Genomic DNA, 27,175 nt, shown 5'->3' on the forward strand with positions numbered 1-27,175 from the left:
GGGTGGCTATTGGCCTGGAGCTCAGTCCATGACGTCACTGCCTGACCTGCCCCCGCCCCCATGCCTGCGCAGCTCTGCTCTAGGGGTCCATGGGCTTTCCCCGCCACAGGACCCTTTAGCCCGGGGCGAGCCCCTGTGGATCTGTCCCCCGTCTAGTTCCCGAGGGGACCCGGCAAAGGTGGATGGAGTAGGTTCCTGAGTCAGAGTCCCCAGAAAAAAATGTGTCTGGGCCGGAGGACAGTCCTGTCCCTCTGGGGTATTCAGTCCCCTCAAACAGGGACTCTGACCACTGGTGGAGAAGAGATGCGGGGACCTCTGGGGAAACGGAAAGACCGACTCACTAGCGGGGGCGAACGCGTAGACACCAGGACGCACGCCTCCAGACCTGGGGTCCCGCCGGCGCCTCGCCCCGCCCCTGTCCAGCCTCGCTCCGCCCACCTCCACCTCTCCCCTCCCTCCCTCCCTCCTCCCGAGGTCTCCTCCTCCCGACTCCCAGGGCGCCGCTAAGTTTCTTCGCTCGGGACCGCGCACGGGGCTGTGGACGAGCTGTGTGCCCGTTGCCCGGTTCTGGCGCGTAGATCCCGGGCTCTGACCCCGGGCCCTTCGCGACCATGCTGTGCGGTGGCTGGAGAAGGAGGCGCCGCTCGCCGGAGGAGCCCCGGGTGTCCGCCCAGGTCACAGCGCCCCTCGCGTTCTCGTCTCCGCCGGCGTCACCGGACGGCGGCACCAAGAGGCCTGGGCTGCGGGCGCTGAAGAAGATGGGTCAGTGATGCGCTCGGATGGGTCCGGGTGGGCGCGACACCTGTCTCTAGGGACAGCCTGGAAGGAGCGGGGTGTACGGGCCAAGTGGCTTCCCAAGGGGCGTGGAATCGGGGTGGATCCGAGCAGAAGCACCACCAGCACTGTCCCAGTTGGGGTCCCCACCGGGGTCTCCAGGCTTTGCCACAAGGCCTGGATGCCCTTTCGTTCTCACCAGGAGGCGGCGCCCGCGGAGCTGTGCTGGAGGGTTTGGGCCAGGGTCTCGAGAGCACGGGGAGAAGGGGCGAGAGAGATAAGGCTTGGAGTCAGGGTGGGAGTGTAGCTCAGTTGGTAGAGCGCTTGCCTGGCGCAGGATTAGGTCGCCAGTATCACAAACTGTGGGTAATCCCCTGACACTAGAGAGGTGAGGGTAGGGGGGTCAGAAGAAGTTCAAGGTCATTCTCTGTTACACAGTAATATATATATATATAACTCCCAGGTTGGGAGATGTGAGACCCCTGTCTAAAAAAAGAAAAAAGAAAAAAAGCATTCATCAAAAACCTTGAAGCCGGGTATGGCGGCCCAGGCCTGTAATCCCAGCTCTCAGGGAGGCAGAGGCAGGCGGATCGCTGTGAGTTCGAAGCCAGCCTGGTCTACAAATCGAGTCCAGGACAGCCAAGGCTACACAGAGAAACCCTATCTCGAAAAAAAAAAAAACAAAAAAAACCAAGCAACAACAAAAAGAAAACCTGGGGTGCGCTCACCCCCTCCCCTCCCTAGTGGTGCTTGAGGTCTGTGGGCATCTCACAGCACTTGCTGTTCCTGACCCTGAGGAGTTGTTCACAGAGAGTCTCTGGAAGATTCTAGGCTCCCAAGCCAGCCCTGTAACGCTCAGGTTCTCTCTGCCAGCAGCAACAACAAAGCCCTGGCATGACTGGGGGAATGGTGTGTGGTAGTCCTCAAGGAGCCCTAGAGTCAGCCCAGTTCTGCGGTGGTTTGCAGGTGTGGTGCCGTGTTCACCTTCCTGAGGTAGGTAGCTTAATCCCCAATACACGGAGGAGGAAACTGACTCAGACATCAAGGAATTTTTGTCTCGGCCTCTTGGACTGTGGGCCATCACAACTGACACTCTCAGACTCTGGGCAAACTGAGACTCGCTGGGCTTGAACCAGGGGCGTAAGTGAACGCATTTTGCGAGCTGCAAAGTGCTGAAAACTGAAGCGGTTTGTTGGAGCTGCCAACCCGGAGACAGAATTCAGGGGTCCCAGATGCCAGCCTTGGCTTGCCTTCCTCATTCCACCTGAATGTTTTGGATGCCGCTCTGAGCGCTGTGCCTGAGGCGGATCATTGCCCTCTATGCAGTCATTTAAGCGTCAATATTTAAGGACCCAACAACAAACAAGGTAGACACCATCCTGCCCCCACCCCCGGGAGCTGAACAACAAAGTTAGGGGAGTGGGGCCTGTCAGAAGATGGGCCTTGAGAAAAAGACATAGGGAGGAGCATATTATCATGCTGGGGGGACAAGACAGGACCCCGCTGGACCCCAGAGCAGGAAGGAAGCTCTTGTGGATAGGAGAGAGGCAGACAGGCCCTTTATGGTCGCTCTCTGTAATTATGGGCTTTATTTGAATGGTGGTAGGGGTCCCAGAAGGACCACTGGCAGGAAACACAACTGAGTTAGAGGGGTGGATGGACAGGAGGGTGTTCAAAACTGGGGTGAAAGGAGGGCTGGTTGTGGGGAGGCAGAGAAATAGCTCCCCGAGGAGGTATTGGGGCTCAGATGGGAGAGGCACAGGGAAGAGGGCCCAGAGCCATCAAGAGGAGGCCGGGATGGCTGTCTGACATGAGGTCAGGAGTCTCTGGCTAGAGGTGGTGCTAGTCTATGGCTTCGTGGTCTGTGGAGAGGGTTTGGCCGTGTGAGGTGACCTGCCTCGGAGGCAGGACGGGGCTCTCGGGGGAAGCAGCCCGGGCCATTGGCCCCTGGCACTTGTGGATGTTGCTGGAGGAGACGAGGCTCTCACACACACCAGCTGCTCCCTCTTCCTATGCTCATTTGCTGAGCCCCATCAGTGGCCAGGGTACCTGGCCAGGGGGTGAGGCCACAGAAGAAGGACAGCTGAGGTGTACCCTAGAGGCACATAGTACACTGTAGGAGGAAGAGACGTGTAGACACATAATTACGGCTGAGCACGTGTCAGCTGAGTCGGTCTGCTCGGGCGCTCTGGGTAGCTCATCCTGGAACTATGTACGTATGTATCAGAATGTCATCTGGGCCCTTCCTACCACCGCCTGGTTCTCTGTCACTGCTGAGTGGCTGCTGAGTGGCCACAGAGAGAGGAATGCCAGCGTGCATAAGGGAATGCCACTTCCTCAAGTAGTGCTGAGCCCAGGGATAAGGCAGAAGCAAACTCAGTGGGCCCTGTAGCCCCCAAAATGGCTAAAGCCTAGGCCTGTCACCTACATAGCTGCTCCGTCCCCACCAGAGATGCCGCCCCTCCCAAGATGACCCTCATCACCCAGCTCAGGCTAAGAGAAAACAGATCTTATTTCAGGTCAAGGAACTGGAGCAGGGAGTATCTCAGATGGGCCCAAGGGAGGAAAAGGCCTGTGAAGCCACGGTATGGGGAACCAGGCCAAGGGCAGAGGAGGAGAGGGACTGAGTGGGAGCTATCTGCAGTGCAGGGCTGGGCCAGGCCAAGCCCTTCAGCTTGCCTACCTCAGAGCTTACCTCAGCTTACCACTGAGCTTGCCTCACACTTCATCCTGCTTATCTCTCAGCCATTCCTGGGGTTTGTGTCTTCCTCAGTGACAGACAGAAGGTGGCAGGCAGGGTAAAGCCCGGCCAGGCAGCCATTAGGGACTCTGGCTGCCAGCCGGCCATCAAGGTCAAGGTTCCAAGGGGACATCCTTCATTACCATAATTAATGAGTACTAACATCTCCATACCATCATGCCGAGAGCTCTGCCCATCACCTCATCTTACCAGGAGGAAAAAGGGCTCAGAGAGGGTTCAAGGCCAGAAGTAAGCCAGCTGTGGTGACCATGAACCTCAGCCCTGGAGAGATTGAGAGGCCAGCCTGGTGTCCATAGTTGAGTTCCAGGCTAGAAGGGACTAAGTGATAGAAGATCTGTCTCAAAAACCAAAAGCTAGACGTGACGGAGAGCTCAGAGTCCAGGCCAAGTGGTCCAGAGCCCTGGCTCTTAACACAGGGGTGAAGGAGAAGCTCATCTGGAAATGACCTGCTGTTCCCCAGAGGTGGCCTTCCTGGGTTGCCAATGAAATATAGGATGCTAAATTTGAATATTGGGTGGACAAAGAATAATTTTGGACATCTGTATCTGTCTGTCTCTAGAATATGTATGCAAATTACATATTCACGGTTTTATATAATTTGGGGGGGGTCCTTATTGCTGAGGACGGGACCCAGGGCTTTGAGCATGCTAGCCGGGCACTGAAGAGCATCCCAGTCCCTGTGGGATATGCCTACACTGAAGAAGACATTTGTTGTTCATCCCATGGAAGGGATTCCCTCCGTTTTCTTCCCCGCAGCAGCAAAGCCCATTCAACCCAACCTGTCTGCGCCTGTGCGCGCATGCTCCGCCCAGATCCCTAATCCTCTCAGTGGGCAGAGGGCTGAGTAGGCACAATCTTGTTCCCACCCTCCCTGCTTGTCTGTTCCTCTGACACCCCTGGGGGAAGGTGGCTTTTCCAATGGCCTGTCCAGGATGTCCCCTGCAGGGTGAGTCCGGGCTGGCCTGAGGTGGAGATGGCAAGAGGGGAGCTTTAAGAGACCTTAGACCTAGGGAGGGCAGGGCAGCCTTGTAGCCTCCCCATCCCTTGACCCCGTTCATGCCTGTTCTGACCCAGCCAAACCCAGAAGGCGCCACGCCCTCAACTCCCTGGTCTGCAGGCCTCTAGGGGAAGCCCCGCCTGCCCTTCCTGCTTTTCTTGATTTTCCCAGCAATGTTATGGAAAAGTATTGAGCACTCCCTCCCTCTGGCCTCTGTGTGATGGTCAGCTGGAACAAGGCGGGGGCATCCTAGGTACCTGAGACAATAGGTTGGCTAAGGGATTAAGGTAGGAAGGTCACTGGAAACATGGCTATTGTGTGTCTTTCCCAGCACTTCACGGATCCAGCCACTAAGAAATGTTGCTGGCTCCTGCCCCCCCCCCCGCCCTCGTCTCTCTCTTTCTCTCTCTCTCTCTCTCTGTCACACACACACACACACTTTGGCAGGAGCCCATGACTGCCCTGTTTCTGCATGTCTCACATTCCTGCCCTGTGTGCTTTTCCTGACTGATATCACAGTGCAATAGAACACACACACACACACACACACACACACACACACGAAGTGTGTTGCCTCCCCAGGCTGACCCTCCTTCCTCTCACCCCACCCACAGGTCTAAATAAACATACCCCCCCATTATAGTCACACCCTACTCTGCACACACTCCCTCTGTTAAACGCTCAGAACCTTACTGTCTCCACCAGCCTCCACTGGCCTCTGCCCACCACCCAGCCCTTGCCTTGGGGCATCCACACTGTTTCCATTTCCAGCACGAATAGTTTCTTTTCTGAGCATCAGCGGCCTGTCCCTGACAGGATCTGGGAGCCCTTTCTAGCTGGTGGGATGCAGTTTCCTGCCTCGGACCCAGACAGAACTGCACAGGCCCTAAGCGCCCAGCTCCCAACTGCCCTGGCCCTGGTGGACATAGAGGTATGAGGATCTACCCTCTCCACCACCGTGTCCAGATGGGCCCTTTGAAGCTGAGCTGAACAGTGGGCTCCAAGTCTGAGCCCCCAAATGACAACGATGCTATGGACCAGAGGCAACTCAGGCCCGGTTTAGAGAGAGCTAAAGCTGGACACCCAGGGCCTGAGGAAGGTAGTTACACTGGAACCCATTGAGGCCTCCTCCCCCGGGCTCCTGCACATTTCGTCAGAGCCGAGTCTCCGTTCCCTCATTTGTTGGACAGCCACTGACTGAGTGCTGTGCTTTTTTTCACTCATTCTTCCTGTGGCAGCCATTTAGGCATAGACATCCCCGACCCCACCTTAGCTCCCAGTTCAGTCCAGCTCCATCACCTGGTTCGCCTCTCTGTGACTCAGCCTCAGCAGCCTTAGTGAGATAATAATTCGTGTTCTGTATAATTCAGCTACTTAACATACAGCCTTGCAGGTGGAGCGCACGCGTGCAATCACAGCGATTAGGGGGACTGCTGTGAGTCTGAGGCTGGACGGTGTGTATGAGTTTCTGTTTGGGGGAGAAGAAAAGGCCACAGTTATTTTTGGTATGGTATTGAAATTTTAATATTTGGGACCCAGTCAGGTAGCTCATAGCTATAATCCCAACTCCCAACACTGGGTAGCTGAGGCCGGAGAATTGTGAGTTTGGGATTAGTCTGTGTCTAGACATCTTGTTTCAAAAAGAAAAAAAAATGTGATTGTGTGAGTGTGTGTAATAAAATTGATTGCTCTAGGCCTGGGATTATAACTCAGTGGCACAGAATTTTTATACCTGAAGCTCTGGGCTTGAAGAGGGAGGATGAGAGAGAGAGAGAGAGAGAGAGACAGAGAGAGAGAAACCTAACATGGAGGCACACACCCATAATCTCAACACATGAAGGGCTAAGGTAAGAGTTCAGGGCTAAGACCTGATAGGCTAGGGCCAGGTAGTAGGGGAGGAGGACTTTGCCTAGCAGTGGACTAGGGGAGAAGGATAGGGTGGGAAGAGTGAGGGAGGGTGGGACCAGGAGGAGATGAGGGAGGGGGCTACAACCAGGATACAATGTGAATAAATTGTAAATAGTAATAATAGTAACAATGAATTACAAACTAAAAAAAGAAAACCAAACAGTTTAGGGCTAGCCTGAACTGGGCTATACATAGTGAGTTCCAGACTAGCCTGGGGTATGAAACAAAGAACACTTCTCTACACACCAAGACAAAACCAAACCAAAAATGAAACACCAGGCCAGTATCAGCAATCCCAGCACTTGGGAGGTGGCCGCAGGAGGATCAGGAGTGCAAGGCTGCAGGGTGAGTTGGAGGCCAGCGTCTAGGTGGGTGGCCCCTGGCATGTCTGCTCGCTCATTACACAGCTGTTATCCTTAGCTAGTTCCGAGGCTAGCCCCGCACAGAGGACGTGTGACCCTTGAGGCAGTAACTCCCCATTTCTCCTTCCCATGATCTGCTTTCTCTCTGAGAAGCTTGTCATAAGACCTGCGTCATTTGGGGATCCAGTCCCTTTCACTGATCATCAGGTTTCTCGGCTCATGGTGGAGCGTAGAGCAGATTTTACTGTCATCATCTTCTTAGAGATAGTTTTGATATTTAGCCCAGGTCTTGGTATTCTCCTGCTTCAGCCTCCTGGACGCTGGCACACCGCACCGCCGTGGCCAGGCCGCTTTCTCTTGTATCTGTGTTGTGCTTAGCTTCTCCATTATCCTCCTGGGTTGTTTCCACCTCTGACTCTCCGCCCTCATCCCCCCCCCCAGCACTGTTATTTAATGATTTTTGCCCCTCCCACACAGTTGACAGTGGCTGTGGCCCCAGCTCAGGGTCAGGTAGGAAACCCACATCCTACCTGATGTGGGAGGCCTGTGCAACCTGTTCGGAGCTTGTAGTGAATGAGACATCCCTGAGGTTGGGCCTGGCCGGACATAGAGATGTTTCCTGGTGGTCGGGTGGAGAGCCAGCTTGACCACGGTCACTGTGCTAGGTCCAGGCCTCCGCTGGCCTTGCCTTTGTTGACCCTGCTGATGCCCCAGGACCCTCTTTCCCTCTCCATTGCTTGTGGCTTAGGAGTGCCCACCTGTGACCCAGCCCCTGGCCCAGCTTGGCTGTACACCCTCCCTCTATTCTGTTTGATTTTTTTCTTTGTTTTTATTGGGAGAGGGTCTTTTTGGGTGAGACAGGGTCTCAGTCCGTAGTGTAGGCTGGCTTCAGACTTGGCAGTCCTCCAGCCTAACCCTCTCAGCAGCTGAGGTTGCTGGTCTGAGCCACCATACCTGGCTCTGGTTGGCTTTTCTGTGGATTGTGTGGTTGAGGGGTTAGTGTAGGCAGAGTCTAGCACCACCTGGGTGCTCACTCTTCCCTCCCAACAGACTCTAGAGATCCTGGGGATAAAGGACAGGAGTAGGGGGGCTGTCATTGTGGAAACCTGCTCCAGGCGGTGAGACGGGCCGTCAGGCTTTAGGACTACTCCATCTCAGTGGCCTGTTTGCAGAAGTCTGGGGACAAAGCTGGCCCGCTGTGACTCACCTCCATTTCCGGGCTTAGTCATTCACCAGCCCCCTCCCCACCCCCTCCACCCCGGGCTTGGCATCAGAGGACTGGCCCAGTTAGGGGAGGTGACCTCAGCTGAGGAACCTTTCCAGGCTGAGGGGGTGAAGGAAGGGTGAGCCCAGCTAACTTCGGGCCCAGGCCTGGCAGCACCACTGGTGCCCCCTGCATGCCTTGCCCTCATCCTGCTGTTTCCCTGGATCAGATAATTCAGAGTTCCTGGATAAATGGGATAGGAGGGGACAGGGGGAGGCTGGGTGAGTCTGGTGATCCCTTGGCCTAGCTGTATGGGAACAGCATGCCAGCCCCTATCCTGACTAGGGGGCATGAAGAGGGACAGTGACCGAAGGCCACAGTCCTCTACGCCTTGAGTGGGCCCTGGGACTGTTAAGCTTTCCCCAGGGAAAGCACAGGTACAGTTTCCGGCTTCCTGCCCCGGAGAACCATGATTTTCAGTCATGATCACTTTAAGGTGTCAGGTAAATTTGGGGACTGAGGAGACAGCTCAGTCAGGAAGGTGCTTGCGGTGGAAGCATGAGGCCCAGAGTTCAATCTCTGCAACCCACATAAAAAGGTGGGTGTGGTGGCACATACCTACAATCCCAGCACTGAGGAGGCAGAGCCAGGGAGGTGGTTGGGGCTGGCGCGCACTCACACACACACACACACACACACACACACACACACACACACTGGCACACACATAAGCAACCTTTGCGCTCTACCAAAAAGCCATAAAGTAAACTTTTAAAATACAGATACCCAGGTGCTAGCTCATTCCTGCTGAATGGGTATCTCTGGCCCCAGGAGAATCCAGTCCACAGCTAGTGGCTGAGAACCCAGACCCCAAGGCGTCAGCTCTGAACTCAGGAAATGGAGGGCAGGGCTGAGGAGAATGCTGAGCACTCGGCCAGTCCATCTGCTTTGGCCTGGGAGTCTTTCTGTGAATATTATCTGGAGCCAGGCTCTGGGAGATAAGACTTCAGTCTATGCTTGGGTCTATTAAAGTTCCCTGGATTCAATATAGCATCTTGTTGTTGTTGGTGGTGGTAGTATGTGTGTTCGCGCGTGCTTGTGCGCACGCGCACACACACACACACACACACACACACACACACACACACACACATAAACACACACGTGATGAAGGTGTGCACTTGTGTGTGTTCGTGTGCTCCTGCATGCACACACAAAGGCCAGGCGATAGGGTTGTGTGGCCGGTTCTATGGTTCTTTGCTTTATCTCCCTGAAACAGTTTATCTCTCAGAACCTGAGCCTGTCTGGTGGCCAACAGGCCCCAGCAATCCTTCTCTCCCCACCCCCAGCAGCGCTGAGATTACAGGCACGCGCATCACATGGCTGCGGCTGGCTTTGATGTGGGTTCCGGGAATTTACACTCAGGTCCTCACGCTTGGGGAGCCTTACTCTCACCTCTGATCATCTCCCAGTCCTTGGTTTTTTTGTTTTTGTTTTGTTTGTTTAGTTAGTTGGTCTCCGTGAACTCACATTTCTCCTGCTTAAGTCCCCAAGTGTTCTGATTTGGTTTACGTGTTTGGTTTACACCTTTGTTTTTGTTTATCATTTCTTTTCCTCCTTTGTTAAAACAAAACAAAATCTAAAAAACAAGACACACATAAACCCCAGGGTCTTACTGTGTAGTTGCACCTGGCATAGAGTTTGACATGTAGGCCCTCAGAGATTGGCATTCCCTGGATCCTGAGTGCTGAGCTAAAAAGCATGCACCACCATGCCCGCCCTTGTTTGTGTGTGTTTTCAAGATTTATTTTATTTCTTAATTATGTGTATATGTGGGTGTTGGTGTGTGTATGTGATATGAGTACCTCAGATCCTTCAGAGCTGGTGTTCTGAGTCAGCCTCAAGTGGGTGCTGGGAAACCAACTGGGTTCCCCTGGGAGATCAGTAAGTGCTCTTCACCACGGAGCTGTCTTTCCAGCTCCGTTTGTTTATTTTTAAAACAGAGCCTCATTCTATGGCTCAGGCCAGACTAGAACTCTGTAGCCCAAGCAAGTCTTGAACTCAAGGCCTTCTTGCCTCAGCCTCTCAGGTGCTAAGATTGCTGGTGTGAGTGGTGGTAGCGCATGCCTTTAAACCGAGCACTTGGGAGGCAGAGGTAGGTAGATCTTTGTGAGTTCAAGGCTAAGCCTGGTCTACAGAGTGAGTTCAGGGACAGCCAAGGCTACACAGAGAAACTCTGTCTCATAAAAGCCAAAAAAATAAAAAAATTGCAAGTAGGAGCCATTACGCCCATCTTTTTAAAAAGGAAAAAGTGCTGTTGGTCTAGGAGGGAGATCTCTCCTATGTGAGGAGGAGATCTAGGAAGGCTTCCTTTTCCTAGAGGTAAGGTAGGGAACTTGTCCTTGAATTCAGCAACAAGAAGAAGAGAAGTAGGAGAGGATCCTCACTATAGAGTCAGAGGGAGAGAGAAGAAGGAAGAGAGAAAGAAGGGAGGGGCAGGCCGACTCAGGCCAGAGCTTGCAGCTAGGCAAACAGGCACCTTGGAGTCATGAGCCATCTGGAGTCATGAGCCATCATGTGGTTGCTGGGAATTGAACTCAGGACCTTTGGAAGAACAGTCAGTGTTCTTAACCTCTGAACCATCCATCCCTCCGCGCCTTGGAGTCATATGACAAACCCAGCATGGGAGCTCACTAAGAAAAAGGGGGGGTTGGTCATGGTGGCTTATGCCTGTAATGCCAACACTCCAGAGGCAGGAGGAGTGACACATAGTTTGAGGCTATCTTGGGCTACCTAGTGAAGTGTAGGCTCTGTCTCAAAGAAGAAAGAATGGGGGTGGGGTTGTTGCAGCTAAAGAGATGGTTATTGCACTGGGTGGTGGTGGTGGTGGTGGTGGTGGTGGTGGACGCCTTTAATCCCAGAGGTCTGAGTTCAAGGCCAGGCTGGTCTACATGGTAAATTCCATACATAATGCTACATAGAGACACTGTCTCAACAAAAAGGAAACAAAGAAAGGAAGAAAGAGAAGGAAAGAAAGAAAAAGGAAAGGGAAGGAGGAGGGAAGTGTGCTGTTGTTTGCGCCACTGTGGTTTCGGGTTTTTTGCTTTTTCAATTTGATTTAGTTGCCAATATTAAAAAATGTGGTTGCGTCCCATCCAGACACAGATTCCTGGCTTCGGAATCTCTTCTGGGCCCTTTTCCACTCCTGGCTGTCCCCTCCATCTGAGGGTGTGGGCTCTGCGAGGAGTCTGATTCCCTCTCCTACTGTCGCAGCTGTGGTAACCCTTTGGTGTCTTGCCCCTGTAGCCATGTCTCACCCTAGGCTCCCGGAAGGCTGGCCAGCGCAGGCTCTAGGCTTTGAGCTGGCTCCGGCTGAATGCTCCAGGGCAGGAGTCGGCAGGCTATAGTAACCCAGAGGTGCTGGATTGGGCAGCAGGTATCCGTGTAGCCTCCATTCTGGGGGGTGAGGAATGTAGGCATAGAGCAATCTCAGGCTAGTGCCACCAGGGTCACATAACCGGGAGGTGACGAGGTTGGAACATTATTCCACGGAGCCTGGAGTGTACGTTCCGCTCTGCCCTCCCACTACAGGGTGCTAGAAGGAAGCAGGAGGAGGGACCCTGCAGAGAAGCAGGGCCCAGGAGCCTGGAGTCCAGCCACATGGGACTCCTGGAGTCCTTGTTCTGGTGCTCTGGAGGCAGAGGGCTCCCGCCGCTCCTCCGCAGGGGCAAGGAACTTGGGTTGCAGCAAATTTTAGGTTAGATAATAGCAGCGTGATTACTTCCCCGATGGCTGGAAGTTTTACATCAATGACCAGGTTGTTGGTGGTCAATCCTGAGCGTTGAGGCTTTAACTTTTTCTTTTTCTTTTTTTTTTGTATTTACATATGTATGCATCTGTGTGGCTCAGGAGGCAATTTGCAGAGTTGGTTCTCTGCTCCCACCGCGCGGGTGGGTCTCAGGAACAGAACAGTTTGCCAGGCTTGCAGGGCAAACCATTTACCCACTGAGCCATCTCACCAGCCAGCTTCAACGAGACTTGAGTCCCTGGCACTGCTTGGGAACTGTGGAAACCGCAGTATGCCGAGCAAAGGGCCTCCTGCTGGCCTGCCTGGAAGGGATGCTTGGGGCCCCCAAAGCTTTAAGCAGGTGACAGCGACAAAGGTGATGTGGCTTGGTACAGTGACAGCGTGCGGGGGAGGGGAGCTCTGGCTCTGGGTAAGGTCGCAGAGGGCCTCCTATTCTCCTCCCTACCCCCAAGCTCCACCAGCTGGGGGACAGCGCAAGGGCCAGGGATGGCACCCCGCAGGGCCAGGCCCAACGCCCTAGGTTTCCCTTCAGGTCTGACGGAGGATGAGGATGTCCAAGCCATGCTGCGGGGCTCCAGGCTCCTCAAGATCCGCTCGCGCACGTGGCACAAGGAGCGGCTGTACCGGCTGCAGGAAGACGGCCTGAGCGTGTGGTTCCAGCGGCGCATCCCGCGCGCGGCCTCGCAGCACGTCTGTGAGTGGGTGAGGGGTGGCGCGGGGGGCGGGGGTGGGGACAGAGCGGGTGGGGCCGGCGGCGGGCGCCGTGACTGCCATCTGACCCTGCCTTGATGACAGTCTTCCTGCAGCACATCGAGGCTGTCCGGGAGGGCCACCAGTCGGAGGGCCTGCGGCGCTACGGGGCCGCCTACGCGCCCGCCCGCTGCCTCACCATCGCCTTCAAGGGCCGCCGCAAGAACCTGGACCTGGCAGCGCCCACTGAGGAGGAGGCGCAGCGCTGGGTGCGGGGGCTGGCCAAGCTGCGAGCACGCCTGGATGCCATGAGCCAGCGGGAGCGCCTAGACCAATATCCTGCCTGCCGGGCTGGAAGGGAGGACCCGGCCTTGGAGAGCTCCTGGCCTTAGACAGCTCCCGGTGCTCTGGAACGGCCATGGGAAGCTCACCCCAGCCTGGCCTGCGCCCCTAAGCGGGAAAGGCACCGTCCAGACTCCAGGGTGAAAACAGAGGGGTCCTGCTAATTTGGGGGAGCTAGGCTCTTGCACTCTCAGACACTCCCCCCCCCCGGGGGGGCTAAGAAGGACTTACACTCCCTAATCTTGGAGCACCCCTCCTCCGCCCTTCCCCCCCTCCCTGGGACTCTCAGTGCAGGCCAAGGGGTCTACTCTATCGCTGGTATTTCCTGAGCGCACACACCTGGATCCATTCCTACCTGCACCGCGCCGACTCGGACCAGGACAGTAAGATGAGCTTCAAGGAGATCAAGAGCCTGCTCAGGATGGTTAATGTGGACATGAATGACATGTATGCCTACCGCCTCTTCAAGGTGAGCTCGCCCCCGGCCCTGCTCTGCTCTGCCCTCCCCCAGCGTCCAAAGCATTAGTTCTATCTGCGTTTTTTGTTATTATTATTATTATTATTTTTAGACAGGATCTCACTATGTGACCCCGGTTAGCCTGGAATTTGTGATTCTCCTGCCTCAGCTTCCGGAATAGCTGGCATTTCTGGGCCCAGCTACCTCTCCAGCTTTTTTGTAGGCAACACGGGAACCTAGTTAATCAGTCGTGTCTAGCCAGGTGAGGTAGCTCACACCCTTAATCCCAGGACTCTGGAGGCAGGGGCCTGCAGGGAACTCTGTTGTGAGTTTGAGGCCAGTCTAATTTCTGCAGCAAGTTCTAGGCCTGCAAACGCCACACAGGAAGATCCTGTCTTGAAACAAATAGAAAACCCTTCCCGTTCCCTGGAGTTTCCGGACCAGAACTTAAAGGGACGCCTCTAGGCAGAGCTCAGAGGTAGGGAGCACCCTCAGAGCCCTCTAGTCTGAGCAGCAAAGTCACGTCTGCAGGGCGCCGCTTGTCCCTGTGACCGTGTGTGTGTGGCTTGCACACGGGAGCACAGGCAGATACACGTGAGCTCACAGGTGTACAGGATCCTCCACAGCGCAGGACCCCTGGCCCACACGCCTCTTTCCTGTGCCCGGGTGGGAGCTCTGGGGTGCAAAGGTGATTACGTCTGCACATTGGGGGACATGACAGAGACATGTGGAGGCCGGGTGTGACCAGCCCGTGCCAGTGCTCGGCCCACTCGGATACTCTGAGAACTTATTTCATTCATTTCTGCTCACTGGGTGTGTCTCAGGATACAGGGGTGGGGGTATTGCGGCACAAGTCTTGCTTCCCGAGGCCACCGTCTCATCCCGGATCCTGTTCTGAATCCTCGGGGTAGGCCTGAATCCTCGTGGGTAGGTTGGGGTCTCTGAGAGGCGTCCTAAGACTATCCCTTGAGCCCAGGGGTGTGGGCTCAAGAAACTGGAGTGTTGTGAAACAGGGTTGCTGCCTTTTCAGCCGTTACGAGCACGCAGTGCGTCAATCAGGTGTCCCCCACTCCCCAGGAATGCGACCATTCCAACAATGAGCGTCTGGAGGGGGCCGAGATCGAGGCATTCCTACGGAGGCTGCTGAAACGGCCTGAGCTGGAGGAGATCTTCCGCCGGTACTCGGGAGAGGACCACGTGCTGAGCGCCTCTGAGCTGCTGGAGTTCCTGGAAGACCAGGGCGAGGATGGCGTCACCCTGGCCTGTGCCCAGCAGCTTATCCAGGCCTATGAGCTCAACGAGACCGGTGAGTCCTGATTCCACGCAGCTCTGGGTTTCTAGCCAGGAAGTTCTGCCATCCCTTGCCCGTCCTGGGCACGTCCTTCCCTGTCTCCTCTTCCGGGTCGTACAGCCACACCTGTAAAATGCCACTATATTTATGTCTGCCCCTCTGGGTTCCTTCCGTGGCTCCGGCACACAGTCACTCAGCAGCCGCAGTCGGTTTTTGAACAGGGACATGGGCCCCGCCCCCAGGTAGCCCCGTCCTCTCCTCTTCCCTGTAGCCAAGCAGCACGAACTGATGACGCTGGATGGCTTCATGATGTACCTGTTGTCACCTGAGGGAGCTGCCCTGAACGTGGCCCACACGTGTGTGTTCCAGGACATGAGACAGCCCCTTGCCCACTACTTCATCTCCTCCTCTCACAACACCTACCTGACTGACTCTCAGATCGGAGGGACCAGCAGCACGGAGGCCTACGTTAGGTACGGCGGCGGGGGTAAGGTCATGGGACTCTGCTCTGGGTTTCCTGGCCCAGCCTGGCCACCGCCCCGCTCAGTGGCACACCCACATCTTGTCCCGGCCATCTGTCTGTCCGCTGTAGGGCCTTCGCGCAGGGATGCCGCTGTGTGGAACTTGACTGCTGGGAAGGGCCAGGCGGGGAGCCCATTATCTACCACGGCCACACGCTCACCTCCAAGATCCTCTTCCGAGACGTGATCCAGGCTGTGCGTGACCATGCTTTCACGGTGAGCCCCTGGAACCTAATGCCCAGCCCTGGGGCCTTCTTAGTGACCCTGTGTCCCCCCATAGTCAGAACATTCGTTCCCCCCGGTGCTGTGGGGAATGAGAGGAGGGTAAGGTACAGCTGATCTGGGGGCTCCTCCCACTGCCCTCACAGCTAACAAATGTGCTGACTGTCAGCCAATCTCCAGAAGAAAACCTTGGGGCTTAGGAAAGGACAGCTTAGTCTGAACATACAGCCAAGCCAGGATCGGTGATGGGGGCCACACGCATACGCTTTGCAGCCATCAGGGTACCCAGCCTCACCAAAGATGGCATCTGCAACATCCCCGGCTTGGTGAAGGCTGTGAATCATGAACATCATTTATAAACAAGTCATTACTGAAGCCGCTGTCGGTCCTCAGACAGTCCACCCTTTCCCCGAGACCCAGCCTCTGACCACTTCCACACATCCTGGTGCCAGTAATGTCTCGCACCTTACAGACTCAGGATGGGTTTTTCAAAGCCCTGCCTTTGCCTGCCTGCCTTGAAAGAGCTGGATCCCGTGTGTAGGAGAGGGACCAGCGGAGGGTGAATTCTGAGCTGTTACCTGTTGTTCCCTCCTCTGCCCACAGTTGTCTCCATATCCTGTTATCCTATCCCTTGAGAACCACTGCGGGCTGGAGCAGCAGGCTGTCATGGCCCACCACCTTCGAAGCATCCTGGGAGACATGCTGGTGACGCAAGCCCTGAACCCCCAGAACCCTGAGGAGCTGCCTTCTCCTGAGGTGATGCTCCGGGACCCCACAGCCTGGGAGGTTGGGTCAATCTGCCTGGGATCCACCGGCCTCACTCATACCACTGCTCTGGTTCCGGATCTCTCATCTCTTTCTGCCTGGACCTTTTCCCGCTCAGTGTAGCTGACATCTGCCACCCAACTATCCTTTTGGCTACTCTCTGGTTCCTCATTCTTTTCTCCTTTTTTATTTCTAGTGTTTTATTTTTATTTTATGTGCATTGGTGTCTTGCCTGCATGTATATCTGTGTGAGGGTGTCATATCACTTGGAGCTGAGTTACAGGCAGCCACGTGGTTGCACGGGTCCTTTAGAAGAGCAGCCAATGCGCTTTATCGACTGATCCACCTCTCCAGCACCCAGGTTCCTCATTCTTGACTAGACCCAGACCACTTACTGGGCTTTCTGTGTTAGCTCTGCCGGGCCTGGTTTGTGTCCCTTGTAGTGTCTCTTTAGGCCCACAGTCACTTCCATATCCATGTCCTGAGCTGACATTTCCTCGCCCTAGATCTCCCTTCCCAGCCATCTGCTCTGGCCAGCTGCCACTGCTTAGGACCGAAGATAAATAGGACTTGGATTATAGGGCTCAACAGTTCAGTGGTTACCCAGCATGCATGAGGCCGCATGCACCCGAGTGTGTGTGTGTGTGTGTGTGTGTGTGTGTGTGTGTAGGGGCGGGACTTGTTCCTCACACTTATCCCACCCACACTGGTTCCCTAGAAGTGTGTGACTTTTTCCATATACACACACCTGTGCGCAAGATGACTTTCTCACGTATTTACTGTTGCCAGTTATTTTTGAGACAGAATCTTATATAACCCAGGTTGGCCTCTTAGGTAGCCAAGGATGACCTTGAACTTCTGATCCTCTTGCTTCCATCTCAGTGACGGGATCACAGGCGTGTGTGTGTGTGTGTGTGTGTGTGTGTGTGTGTGCGCGCGCGCGTGCGCTGCCATTCCTGTTGCTTCCTGGCCTCTACAGTGCTGAGGATAGAACCCGGGACTTTGTGCATGCCAGACGAGCACTCTGTCAGCTGAGCTACCATCCCAACCACGACTGGCTGGTGTTCTTGAGCCCAAGCTGGCCATGAATTTGATATTCAGAAGGTTGTGAAACATATGTCTTTACTGAGACAGAAGGATTAAGAGATGGAGGCTAAAACCAGGAAGAGTGGCACGTGCCTGCAATCCAAGCACACGGGAGGGGGAGGCAGGAGGATCACGAGTTCAGAGTTAACTTTGCCTAGCGTGAGGCCCACATGGGCTACATAAGACTGTCTCAGAAACAGTGCAAAAGAGTGGTATGATGATATGCGCCACAGTCATTCCTTCCGTAAGAGATATTTCCGGACCAGGCAGTGGCTGCATAGACACCTTTAATCCCAGCACTCAGGAGGCACAGGCAGGCGGATCTCTGTGAGTTCAAGCCCAGTTGGTCTACAAAGCCAGTCCAGGACACCCAGGGCTATCCAGAGAAACCCTGTCTCAAAAAGGGCTGCTGTGTGGGCATTCTGAGAAATGACGCCTTTTTAGCCACCTTCCATCAATGGCCTTGCAGTGGGATCACTTGTTCTTGTTAGAAACATCACTCCCATCTCTCACGGGCCCCCTCACCTACCAGCCACTCTCACAGTGGTGGCTGACTGCCCTGCTGAAGGGCCACCTGAGGGCTTCACTTGTCTAACCCTGGCCTCTGCAGCGGCTGAAGGGCCGGGTCTTGGTGAAGGGGAAGAAGCTGCCAGCTGCTCGGAATGAGGACGGCCGACTTTTGTCAGACAGGGAGGATGAAGATGATGAGGAAGAGGAGGCAGAGGAAGCATTGGAGGCTGCAGAGCAGCGGAGGAGAGTGAGTGTGCAGTGCGGGCTGGGTCTGCAAGCTGGCCCCTGCTGCAGGGTTGGGGGTGGTTCGGAGGGGCAGGGAAGGCTGGGAAGGGAAAGGCGGTGGATCTTGAGTGAGGTGATTCTTACTGGTTCCCTAGGCCAAGCAGATCTCTCCAGAGCTCTCGGCGTTGGCTGTCTACTGCTGTGCCACCCGCCTGCGGACCCTGAACCCTGGTTCTTGCCCACCTCAGCCCTGCAAGGTCGGCTCTCTCAGTGAGCGCAGGGCCAAGAAGTTCGCCAGGGAGGCAGGTAGGAGCCAGACTCTGAGTATCTGGAGCTAGGGGGACACGGAGCCCCGCAGGTTCTGGGAGCTAGCTGGGTACCTTGAAGTTGTTTTGAAGACCTGGGAGGGCTTTGGGGGCACTGAGGGCATCAGGAGGACCAAGGAAAGACACTGCCTGGAGAATGAGAGCTAAGTGTGGCTGGAGAGCCACAGATGGGAGAGGTTTGGGGTTGCCTTCATCACACTCACCGCCTAGCGATAGTCAAGGTATTGGCAAGGCAGTCAGGCCAGTGCCAGAGGCTGGAGCCTGGAGGGTATGGGACTAGGGAGGCTCCCTGGAGCATCCCATGCCTGAGAAGACATCATTACAGAGGAAGGAGGAAGCAGGAGGAGGAAAGGACTCTTGAGAGGAGGAACAGGTTATGTGAAGGCCCAGAGGCACGCCAACTGCAACAGTTCCAGGAACCCAAGGCATGGCTAGGGGTGTGGGCAGGATGAGTGACACAGACTGGCCACCTAGGGTCAGGTGTTCAGTGTAGGCAGCCAAGAGTGTGGGCATTAGGAATGTAGTGTCAGGCTGGCTGGCTGCCAGGTGTCCCTGCCTCTCTCCGGTCCTCAGCCAACTCTTCTTTCTCAGCTCACCCTAGGTAAAGGGAGGCATTGGGGGGGGGGGCTGGCTACAGGCCCTGGGAAGCCTGGGTCCCATCACAGGACTAACTCTGCCCTAGGAACCAGCTTTGTCAGGCACAACACTCAGCAGCTGACCCGGGTGTACCCACTGGGGCTTCGGATGACCTCAGCCAACTATAATCCCCAGGAGATGTGGAACTCAGGCTGTCAGCTGGGTGAGCAGGGCTGTGAACAGGGGGGGGTCTCCGGGTGGGGACGGGCCCTTCAGCAGGGAGAAGCCACACAGCTTTCTAGAAGGGGGGGCATGCGTGAAAGGTAGGTTCATTTGTTCTAGGCCATGTGAACGTTACTTCTTGTTTTGTTGTGAGACGAAGTCTTTCTTTGCAGCCCTGACTGAGGTCAAACTCACCTGCCTCTGCCTGTCCAGGGCTGGGATTAAAGGTGTGCACACCAGGCTCAGCGAAACTTTTATTTTTCCTTTTCTTTCTTTTTACTGAGACAAAGTCTCTCACTGGCCTATAATTTACTAGGTAGACCAGACTAGTTTCACAGAGATTCACTTGCTTCTGTCTCCAGACTTCTGTGGTTAAAGGCGTGTGCCATAATGCCGGGCTGAGAGTTATACGTCTGTGTGAGGTATCGGCCTGTAATCCTAGTACTTGGGAGGTAGGAGACAGGAAAAATCATCCTTGACTACTTAATGAATCTGTTGGCCAGCCTGGGTCAGACAGTTTCAAAATACCTAAAAGAAAGTTACTTTTGTTTCAATGTGTGCATGTATGTGCGTGTGTGTGCGTGTGCGTGTGCGTGTGTGCACACGCTGGTGCACGCTCCCATTAATGTGTGCATGTATGTAGGCTAGAGATCAACACTGGGTATCTTTTTAAAAAAATATTTATTTTCTGTAAGTGCTCTGTCTGCATGTTCACCTGCATGCCAGAAACGGGCATCAGATCACTTTATGGATGGTTGCGAGCAACCATGTGGTCACTGGGACTTGAACTCAGGACCTCTGGAAAGCAGCCAGTGCTCTTAACCACTAAGCCATCTCTCCAGTTCTGGCTATCTTTTTTGAGACAGGGTTTCTCTGTGTATCCTTGCTGAGTCATGGACTTGCTATGTAGAGAAGGCTGGTCTCGAACTCAGAGATCCACCTGCTTCTGCCTCCTGAGGGCTGGGATTAACAGCGAGCACCAACTTGCCTGGATAATATTGGGTATCGTTATAGCACTCCACTTTTTTTTTTAAGATATGTGTATGACTGTTGGCATGTGAGCATACATGCCTATGTAGGCCCGAGAGGGCACAGGAGTTACAGACAGTTGTGGGACACCCTATGAGTATACACTACACTCACTTCCTCTGTCCTCGGCTGCTAAGAGCCATCTCTAGCCGCCTCTACCTTGCTTTCCAGACAAGGTCTTTGCTGCACCTGACGCTTCTCTTTCAGCTAGACTGGTTGAACTAGCAGAGCACCCCAGAATCCACCTGCCCCTGCCCCCACAGCACTGAGCTCAGAGACACACACTGCTTCACCTGGCTTTTTCGTGGGTTCTGGGGATCCAAACTCAGGGCCTGGGCCTTGTGCTTGGATGGCAAGCCTTTTATTCCCTGAGCCGCCTCCTCGGCTCCCACAAACGGTATCTTTATGAAAGTAGAAACTAAAAACAAAACAGAAAGACAAACCTAGCTAGATGTGGTGGCACATACCTGTAATCCCAGTGCTCAGGAAGTCAAGGCCAGAGAATTATAAACTCAAGGACAGCTTGGTCACAGGGGTAGTTTAGGCTAATTTGGGTAACGGTGTAAGAAACAAACGTAGCAAGGAATTCAAAACCTTCATTCCCGTGTGCCCTTAACACACACCCCTGACCGTTTTGCTAAGTCAATACTGAGAAGGCCAGGAGACACTGGGGCCTGCCAAAGGAGGCCGTGCTTCCTTTGGAGGTGAATATGGCAAGCCTCAGCTCTTCCAGGCCTTTGCCTCTGCCCCAGGGGGACTCTGCCAGCACACCCCACCTCAGCCCCACTTTGATACCATTGAAGAAATGCAAGGGAGAAGGTGAAGGTGACTGCATGGTCCCCTCAGTAGGTCCTGATGGGGACAGTTAGACAGTGGGGCCCCTGTCCAGCCCTGTCGTTCCTGAATCTGCAGTGAGCAGAAATCTGCCACAATTCCCCTGTTCGACCCTGCTGTCTACTCCACAGTGGCCCTGAACTTTCAGACTCCTGGCTACGAGATGGACCTCAACACAGGGCGCTTCCTCATAAATGGGCAGTGTGGCTATGTCCTGAAACCTGCTTACCTGAGGCAACTGGACACCACCTTTGACCCCGAGTGCCCTGGACCTCCCAGAACTACTCTGACAGTCCAGGTCAGTAGCCTGGTCCAAGCCTTCACCTCAGGTCAAGGCCAGCTCTGGTTAGGCACCATCTAAGGAGGCTGGTGGCCAGGAATGGGCCTGACATGAGGGCAGCCCACTTGTCTGCACTTGTACGGGAGGGATAATGTGAGTGTGAGGACGAGACTTACAGTTTCAGAGGGGCAGGTGTGGATATGGGTCCTAGTGCGGGCCAGGCAGAGGGTGTCCTCCTTTCCTCCCTCCTTTAGGTGCTAACAGCCCAGCAGCTGCCCAAGCTGAATGCGGAGAAGCCTAACTCCATTGTGGATCCTCTGGTGCGTGTGGAGATCCACGGGGTCCCCGCGGATTGTGCCCACAAGGAGACAGACTATGTGCTCAACAATGGTGAGTGAGCGGCTGGTGGGAGGGTGGGCAGGCCCTGGGACCAGTGGGTCTTCACTACCGCACCTATCCCCTAGGCTTCAACCCCTGCTGGGGGCAGACTCTGCAGTTCCAGCTGCGGGCCCCGGAGCTGGTGCTGGTCAGGTTCGTGGTGGAGGACTATGATACCACCTCCCCCAATGATTTCGTGGGCCAGTTTACGCTGCCCCTCAACAGCCTGAAGCAAGGTAGGTGGTGGCTGGGGGGGGGGGGTGGGGCTGGGAGGGGCCAACAGGACGGAGTTCCAGCCTCTTGACTTCCGGCCGCCCTCCCCACAGGCTACCGCCACATCCACCTGCTTTCCAAGGATGGAGCCTCGCTGTCCCCGGCCACGCTCTTTGTTCACATCCGCATTCAGAACTCCTGAGGGTCTCACTGACTTACCCTAGGAGTGGCAGGTTCTGGTATCGTGGCGCAGAGCCCTCTCCGGAGCAAGGGACCATGGGAGTATGGGCCCCTCGTGCCCGACCCGTCTTGGTCACCAGGTGCTAAGCGTACCTGGGTGCTGAGGGCTGTTCGGTCCCTCAGTGAGAGATGATCGGTGTCCTGTCCAGTGGCCCACTGGACTTCAGGGCCTCCAAGCCTGGGGCCTTGAGGTGGTCCCAGTTCCCTTGGTCTTCAACTTGAGGAAGACAAAGCCCTCTGACCTCCAGCAGGGTAGTCTTAGCCTTCTTCCCTGAAGAGGGCACAGCCACCCACATTGCCTCCTTTCAGGCATGAGTGGAGGCCCTAGAGCCTGCTTCCCTTCCTGGCCCAGGCAGGCAGGGAGCAAATGAGCCCTGGAGGTGACCTGGAAGCAGGTTTGTACCTTGTGTCATGGAGGAGTCCTGCAGAGGGCCCAAGAGGGACTATTTTAAAAAATAAAGAAAAAAGTGTACCTTTCCACTTTATTCCCCAGGCCCATGGGGAGAGGGACAGACTAAAGTGAGGGCCTCCGGGGCCTCTTTTTCCCAGTGGGATTTGGGTTTTGTCCAAGAAAGCTTGGGGTAGCTCTAGGAAGTGCCATGGCCTTTGGCTTAAAGCTGCTGCCAATACTAATCCATATGGTTCCTTCCTAACACACACACACACACACACACACACACACACACACACACACACGGCCTTAAACAGAGAGGGAGCAGGCCCAGCAAGGCACATTTCCTATAAGGGGACTCTTGCAGAAAACACCTGCAAAGCAGCAGGGTACTGCCACTGTGACACAGAGAGGGTGCCAGACGCCCGATGATAGGATCTAAGCGAACAGTATGCCCCAACCTGTCAGGAAGGAGCCTTAATGGGACTGTTAGGCTGTGACGGGCAAGGGCAAAGCCATTTCCACAAGGTGGCTTAGGGTGGGGCTAGGCTGGGGTCTTGCAACAACTCTAAGCCCTGTAGAAACCAAAGCCTGAGGCTCGGTCACCCTTCCTGGCACCAGAAAACCCAAGCCAGAAGTACTGACTTCTCCCTGCTTTCTGTTCTTATGGAGGGGCCTTTGCTTATCTGATGGACTTCTGTGTTTAAAGAACTATCAGGATCTGTAGTGGCCTAAGGAGGTGGCACTGCAGGCAGACCACAGCCCCTGAGTGGGGTCCAAGCTGAAGCCAAGTCCAGTTGGGATTGGAAAGGATCATGGGTCTGGATGAGTGATTTCCACAGGAAGAGAACAGGGAGGAGTAAATGCAGGTTACAGGGCCTGGCCACCTGTCATGTTAAAAAGCACCACTAGAGGGAGCTGGAGCTTCCAGAAGAGCTCTTGCCTCAGGCTTGAGTCCCTAGACTCAGCCCACACTACTGCAGCATTCCTCAGCTGTGCCTGGTGGGAGAGGCCTTTAATCCCAGCTACCTGGGAGGCAGAGGCAGCACAGGTTCAGGGCCAGTGAAATAAACAGTGAAGCAAGGGCTGGTTCAGCAGGTAAGGTGCTTGTCGCCAAACTGATAACTCGAGTCCAGTCCCCGTAACCCATGTAAAAGTAAAAGCGGAGAACAGGCACCCTGTGGCCCGTGTGCCCCCACCATCTCTCTCTCTCTCTCTCTCACATGCACACATGCACACACACACACACACACACACACACACACGAGTGTGCATATGACCCTGTGGCAGAGCCCCTGCTTAGCGTGTGGTGGCTGCCCTGCATGAGCACCAGCTCCTCTGTGGTAGGTGGAAAGGCTGGGGAGAATCCTGTGCCCTGAAAGAGGTCTTGTGAAGCTGGCTCGGTGTTGGTGGCCCGGGGGGGGGGGGGGGGGGGAGGCTCTCCTGCCACCTTGCGCTGACCCAGGCACTAGACCTGTCTGTTCCACCGCCACCTGCTGCTGACCAGAGGAATGCCAGGAAGAGACCAGACTGTTGAACGGCTTCCTTTATTAGAAACAAGTGAGATGCGCTGGGTGGGACAATGCATTTGGTATCCCTGCCCCCACCCCTGCAAGGAATGTCCCCAGCAGAGCCAAGAAAAGCCAAGACAAAAAACGGGGCGGCTCACACCCCTGTCCCCAGATGCAGCACTTGCCTGCCATTCAGTTTGAGCTTAGTCAATGAAGCTGTCCTAAACCTCCCCGGGGGCGGCCGACTGTAAGCCTGCCTCTACTCTGCAGTAGGACAAAACAGGTCTCTGTTCTACGGCAGGCAGACCAGGCCATGAGAGACACTTCAGTTCCCTTTCCTGACCCGAGAGTCTCTTTCTCTCTTAGACTGTAGACAGCTCCGTGAAAACTGTTCAGGACCTTTTGGGGCCCCAGGTTGGTTTAGTGCTGGTCATCTTTGGAGACAGAATTCAGAACCACAAAGACCTGCCTCTGGGCTTCAGAGAGCCAGCAAGTAAGGGGGACAAATGGCAGAAGTTTTCCACAAAAGAAAAAAAGTGTTAGAGCTTGGTGTGAGGCAACCTTCAGACATAGGCACGAGTGGGGAAAGCCAGCCCATGCAGGCCTCAATCCAGAGTTAAGGCCTTTCTACCCAGCACACTTCCTACAGACTGGAGTCTGTGGTGGCATGGAGAGTCAATCCAAAGGCAGGGAAGGAAAGGTGGTCTTCAGGACATGGCAGAGGACCGGGGCCAGGCCCATAGAGGCCTTCCCACATGGCTGCCTGAGGCAGGTTAGCTTGGAGGCCCCGGGGCCCTTCTTGTTTGGTTCAAGCCAGTCACAGGGCTGCCGTACGTCAAAGACTGTGGAGTAGCTGTGAAGCCCATGATGGTGCTCTTTAGCCCCTAATCCCATGAGGGTTGAATGAAGACACCAGGACAGTTTGGATAAAAATAAGACTTAAAAACAACCCCTGAGCCAACTCCTGCAGACCTGGGCAGAACGCCCATCGTGAGGCAGCGGCAGAAGCGAAGCAAGCCACCTGGTTTGGGGCTGGAGTCGTTGCCAGCAGATCTGTTTCTTCCAGAGCAGCTCCCTGGGGCTCACTGTTTTGTTCCTTGACCGGGGTCAATGAAACCAAAGTTCACTCCAGAGATTTGTGAGCCCCAAATCTCAGAGGCAATTTGAGCTGAGAGCTGACCCACAACTGATCAAGACTAAGACGGGAGTCCTTCCACATTCCAGGCCCGCCCAGAAGGAAAGACTTGAGCGCTTTGTTCTTTACAAGTGTGGGCGGGGTGAGCCCACTCGGGCACTTAGGGCAGTGTCTGGTGACTGAGGCTGCGGGGGAGCCCCGCCTCTCTACTCCCATCTGTAGAACTCAGTGCACATTTTTTTGCCAAGAACAGCAGCTTCTTTGGTCTGAGTATCTTGGAGTCACAAGTCAGCCACCTTTGCTGGCACTTGCAGTTCGCAGCACAGGACAGTGAAGGGAAGGAAGGTTCCTACGAGCCTCTGATGAGAATCCTCCAAGCAGAGCGTCTGCCTCTGGCAGTAGTCTACAAAGCAGGGGGCATCCCCAGCATACAACTTCCTTCAGCTGAGGCGATGCAGCAACAGCTTCTGCAGACCACCACCAGCTGCAGTCTGACGCTGACCCCTGCTTGCCTGTAGGACAGCTTCAGTTCAAGGGACAAAGCTGAACCTGGCTCGTGGCTAAGGCTTCTTTCCCCTACAAACTCCCCCTACCCCCAAGATGCCAAAAGGTGAAAGAGCAAAGAAATTCCCCACTATATATCATTCGGGGGGGCTTTCTCCTCGAGCACAGGTTACGAGGAAGCTGGATGTGGCTTGCTAACAGTGCAGCCCAATCCTTCTAGGCCTCTTGGCTGAACACCACTGAAGAATGCCCACATGGGCAGCCACGTGATCAGGGACTTGGCTACTTCTGGAGAAAACTGGCAGCATCAATAAGCATCACTACCACCACAAAAATCCACATAACAGCACTGCGAATGATCAGACTGAGACGGTGGCAACACTGCCGAGTCTAGATCATCTCGAGTTACTGTGTCTTGCTGCCACTGTGGGCTGCACATCCTGGAAAGGAGATAAAGGAGCACAGGAGATGGCTGATGGGTCGGAAGGCACAGGCAGGGACTCGGGCTGAAGGGGCTGGGCATCGCCACACCATGCCTGCCTCCCTGGGACACTCCCTCTTTGCTCTACGATGTGTTAAAAAGAGCTTGCGTTCCTGTGGTCTCCACAAGGTCCCTTATAAACTGCCAACCATCCTAGGCAGTGAAAGTAAAGTCTCTCAGGGAACACACACCTGCAAGGTTGGCAACAGCCGGCTCAAAAGCCTTTTAAAATCACTTGATAGGATAGGATAAGCTCCTACGGGAGAAGGTGTAGGAAGAGGGTCTTGATTAATGAAATATATTTCCATGATTGTCACTACTTCCTAGTCTCAGAATGCAGTAGTCTGGCCTCTGCCCCGGGCCAGGCTCACCCTAGGAGCTTGTCCTGCCATTCTGGAGATCCGAGCCCTCTCCTGAGCTGGCAGTCCCTCCACCTTTCCTCCTTGCTCAAAGCCACTTGGGTAGCCAGTTCCAAAGGGGAACTGGGTGAGGCTCCCCAGATCCTCTTTCTCCTGCTCCCCTTGAGAACAGCCACCAGTTTCTGAAGAAACAACAACTGTGCCAATACATGTCTGTCTGCCACTGTCCTTGGGCTCTAATTTTGAAGAATGCCTGGATTCAGCTTCTTTTTCATTAGAGACCAAACATCCTTGTACATTTGGAACATGAAAGATATTTAAAATATTTATATATATATAATATATATACTTTTATTATTCACCCGTTAACTCCATAATATGCCAATCACGAGCTAGGTTTCAGCAGTTACATTCCCTTGATCATGGCTGCACGAGCATGTTAATTCATTGAAAACAGGGAGACCAGAAACATGGCCAAAGGTGACATCACGCAGCCTATGCCACTGCAATGTAATTGTCAAGTTCGCTGGCGGTTTGGTAAAGCCGGTTCAGTTCTGTTCTGTTTGCCAGAGATCTCACATTTGTGAAAGTTGGACCAACAAGTGGTGGGGTTCCGTTTCCTGGTTTGGATTCTCAGTGGCTTTATCCAGAATCTCACTGGCAACTGGTTACTGTAACACCAACCCAACCTAGGAGAGCCAATGGGGAAAGGTCACTTTTGAGTTGACAATGCGCAGGACTTTCCTGCCTCCCTAGTCCTGTAGGTCAAGGCC

General features: G+C 54.7%; 2 protein-coding genes across 3 annotated transcripts in view; one reads left to right on the top strand and one right to left on the bottom strand.

The window, feature by feature from the left end:
- The first annotated feature begins 100 nt into the window (after positions 1-100).
- Positions 101-22,501, top strand: Plcd3 (phospholipase C delta 3). Of its 2 annotated transcripts, none has more exons than XM_021631919.2 (15): positions 101-762; positions 12,347-12,508; positions 12,610-12,838; positions 13,186-13,315; positions 14,381-14,609; positions 14,866-15,067; positions 15,187-15,331; positions 15,941-16,093; positions 17,799-17,945; positions 18,079-18,229; positions 18,932-19,048; positions 21,042-21,208; positions 21,445-21,580; positions 21,655-21,804; positions 21,895-22,501. In XM_021631919.2, the coding sequence occupies exons 1-15, from the start codon at positions 612-614 to the stop codon at positions 21,981-21,983; spliced, it is 2,358 nt and encodes a 785-aa protein (XP_021487594.1). In that variant the 5' UTR covers positions 101-611; the 3' UTR covers positions 21,984-22,501. The 2 variants fall into 2 exon arrangements, with proteins under 2 accessions (XP_021487594.1, XP_060242579.1); XM_060386596.1 differs by lacking the exon at positions 101-762 and adding an exon at positions 10,999-12,154.
- A 1,442-nt stretch (positions 22,502-23,943) lies between these two features.
- Nmt1 (N-myristoyltransferase 1) overlaps positions 23,944-27,175 on the bottom strand; it is a 32,545-nt gene continuing 29,313 nt past the window's right edge. Inside the window, exon 12 of the mRNA XM_021631921.2 lies at positions 23,944-27,091. Coding sequence (XP_021487596.1) covers positions 27,071-27,091 — 21 coding nt within the window. The 3' untranslated portion in view covers positions 23,944-27,070. The remainder of the gene's footprint in view (positions 27,092-27,175) is intronic.

This window comes from Meriones unguiculatus, chromosome 7 (assembly GCF_030254825.1).
Source record: "Meriones unguiculatus strain TT.TT164.6M chromosome 7, Bangor_MerUng_6.1, whole genome shotgun sequence".
Classification (NCBI taxonomy): Eukaryota; Metazoa; Chordata; class Mammalia; order Rodentia; family Muridae; genus Meriones; species Meriones unguiculatus.

What these genes read in the sequence shown, in the direction of transcription:
- Plcd3 (XM_021631919.2), top strand. Translation starts at nt 612, where the DNA reads ATGCTGTGCGGTGGCTGGAGAAGGAGGCGCCGCTCGCCGGAGGAGCCC. An exon ending in ATGCCTACCGCCTCTTCAAG is followed by an intron (nt 13,316 to 14,380) that starts GTGAGCTCGCCC and finishes CCCACTCCCCAG; the next exon opens with GAATGCGACCATTCCAACAA. An exon ending in GAACTACTCTGACAGTCCAG is followed by an intron (nt 21,209 to 21,444) that starts GTCAGTAGCCTG and finishes TCCCTCCTTTAG; the next exon opens with GTGCTAACAGCCCAGCAGCT.